The 2,500-nt window shown below is 47.7% G+C and overlaps 1 protein-coding gene across 2 annotated transcripts in view; it reads left to right on the plus strand.

The window, feature by feature from the left end:
* Nucleotides 1-2,500, plus strand: part of unc5ca (unc-5 netrin receptor Ca) — a 136,837-nt gene that overhangs the window by 77,457 nt on the left and 56,880 nt on the right. For both annotated transcript variants that reach the window (XM_076270001.1, XM_076270002.1), the window contains exon 3: nucleotides 391-534. In XM_076270001.1, the coding sequence (XP_076126116.1) occupies nucleotides 391-534 (144 nt within the window). The remainder of the gene's footprint in view (nucleotides 1-390; nucleotides 535-2,500) is intronic.

Here is a 2,500-nt window from a genome sequence, read left to right on the forward strand (position 1 = left end):
CCTCCTACCTATGTTCCATTTTCTCTTCCTTTTCCTCAGGCACATCTGCTATTTCAATGAAACATATAAACAGATAGAGCCAAGATAATCTCCATATGTATGTATATATACCATATCCCGGTGTGTGTGTATATATATATATATATATATATATATATATATTTAAATACACACACAAATTTTATAGTTTTTTAGCAGATACTTTTGAACAAGGACACTTGCAAAACAAATGCTAGAATTTTTTAATCTGATGCATGTAGATAGACAGAAAATACAGTCAGATAGATTTCCCCCTGCTCCATTTGTAGTAGTGTAACCCTTACCAAATGTGTAACCTGAGTATGTCTAGTTGAGAGCTGTCAGTTGAAGTGTCCCCTCTCCCCTGCCCAGGTCTGGTGGTGCGTGAGGCCAGCATTGAGATCTCTCGGCAGCAGGTGGAGGAGCTGTTTGGCCCGGAGGACTACTGGTGCCAGTGCGTGGCCTGGAGCTCGGCGGGTACCACCAAGAGCCGCAAAGCCCACGTCCGCATCGCATGTGAGTCACCACACCACGCACCACAACACACCACACCACGCCACACAACACCGCATGGAGAGGCGACATGGAGACGTTGAACTACGCAATGTAGCAAAATGCTGTGCATGTGTGTGTGTGTGTGTGTGTGTGTGTGTGTGTGTGTGTGTGTGTGTGTGTGTGTGTGTGTGTGTGTGTGTGTGCCTCTTTTTAGAGTTGCACATGTAATCTAAAGCATTTATTTCTCTCATCCTCTCATTCCTTTGTGTTTACGGTCTTTTCATAACCTGCCAAGGGAGAGTGTCTACATTCATGGAACAAATAGCCATTCCAGAACCAGTGAAAGGTGTGCTCTGTGTGTGTGTTTGCAATAGTGTGTCATCCATTGGCAAACATGAAAGTAATGATGTTATTTGATTTGGTTTGGCATTAAATGCTACTGCACACTGCACAGTCATGTGAGAGAGCAAGCTCATATGGTGCCCTGTTGACTACTCCTCTCCTGCAGAAAGATCCACTCTCACTGCTGCCCCTGTGAAAAAAAGGATCATAAGCAATCATAGCCCTGGTGAAGAGCCACTGCACTTCTTTTTTTTTGGTTGGGTGGGTGAGGGGTGGGCGTGAGAGTCTCTCTCTCTCTCTCTCTCTCTCGGTGTCTCTTCCTCTGTGTCTTTCTCTCTTTCTCTCCCTCTCTCCCTCTCTATCTCTCTCTTTCTCTCTCTTTACACCCCTCTCTCCTCAGAGAGGTGTGAAGTCATCATAGTCGGCCCATGTGTGGAGTGCAGAAGAGGGGTCGCGCACAGGGCACGGGCTGCTACTCATAACCCCGTCAAGAAGAGAAGAGAGGAGAAGAGAAGAGAGGAGAAGAGAAGAGAAGAGAGGAGAAGAGAAGAGAAGAGAAGAGAGGAGAGGAGAAGAGAAGAGAAGAGAAGGGAAGAGAGGAGAAGAGAAGAGAGAAGAGAAGAGAAGAGAAGAGAAGAGAGGAGAAGAGAGGAGAAGAGAAGAGAAGAGAGGAGAGGAGAAGAGAAGAGAAGAGAAGAGAAGGGAAGAGAGGAGAAGAGAAGAGAAGAGAAGAGAAGAGAAGAGAAGAGAAGAGAAGAGAAGAGAAGTGAGGAGAACAGAAGAGAAGAGAGGAGAAGACGAGAGCGAGAGTAGGCACACTGGAGCTGTCGCACTGCCTCTCTGGATTTGTGTCATATCACACCAGGCTTATGAAACGCAGTGCTTTTATGTGCGTAATGGAGAGGCCTGCTGTTTGCTCCGCGGCCACAGACACTGAAGTGGTCGTTTTGGGAGACCGGTTATTTTGGGGGACTGGTCGTTTAAGGGACGTGGCATTTACGGGACCAGTTGTTTAGGAGGCCAGTCGTTAAGGGAACCAGTTGTTAAACGGGTTGGTTGTTTAAGGGGCCAGTCATTTAGGGAACTTCTTATTTTGAGAAATGGTCTTTGACTTTGACTTAGTCATCATTCAAGGGACCAGTTGTTTTTTCAAGAGAGTAAGGGATCCAGTAGTTTAGTCACTATGGAAGCCATTAAATAATGCCTCGTTTAGGGGCCTGGTCTTCTAGGGAACCCGATGAGAGACACAGCCCTGGGAGTGTATTGCGAAACCAGATCAGACAGTTTGAGCCTAATGTAATGAAGCATTTGCACAAACCACATCTCAGTAGTCTGGACAGGGGAATGTCTGGCACGCACACCCTTCTCTCCGGAGCTGTAAATTGCACAAAAATCCCTCCTGCCCCTTACCGAGCGCGAGACGCCCCCCTCCCGTGGGCCGGACGCAAGGCAGGTGGATTGCTGACTTTGGCTGGGCTCTGAGGAGGTGGGGTGGGGGGGTGGAGGTGAGGTGAGACTGTGGTTGTGACACCAGTTGCAAATGGACTCTGACAGACGTGTGTGGGCCCTGGCAGAGAGCAGACATATGCACGTATGCGCATACATACATACATACACACACACACACACACACACACACACACAC

The sequence above is a fragment of the Alosa pseudoharengus genome, unplaced genomic scaffold (genome assembly GCF_046254945.1).
Source record: "Alosa pseudoharengus isolate Yale_2024_CS ecotype anadromous, Long Island Sound unplaced genomic scaffold, YU_APseudo_1.1 YU_APseudo_1.1_scf_6, whole genome shotgun sequence".
In the NCBI taxonomy this organism is placed as follows: Eukaryota; Metazoa; Chordata; class Actinopteri; order Clupeiformes; family Clupeidae; genus Alosa; species Alosa pseudoharengus.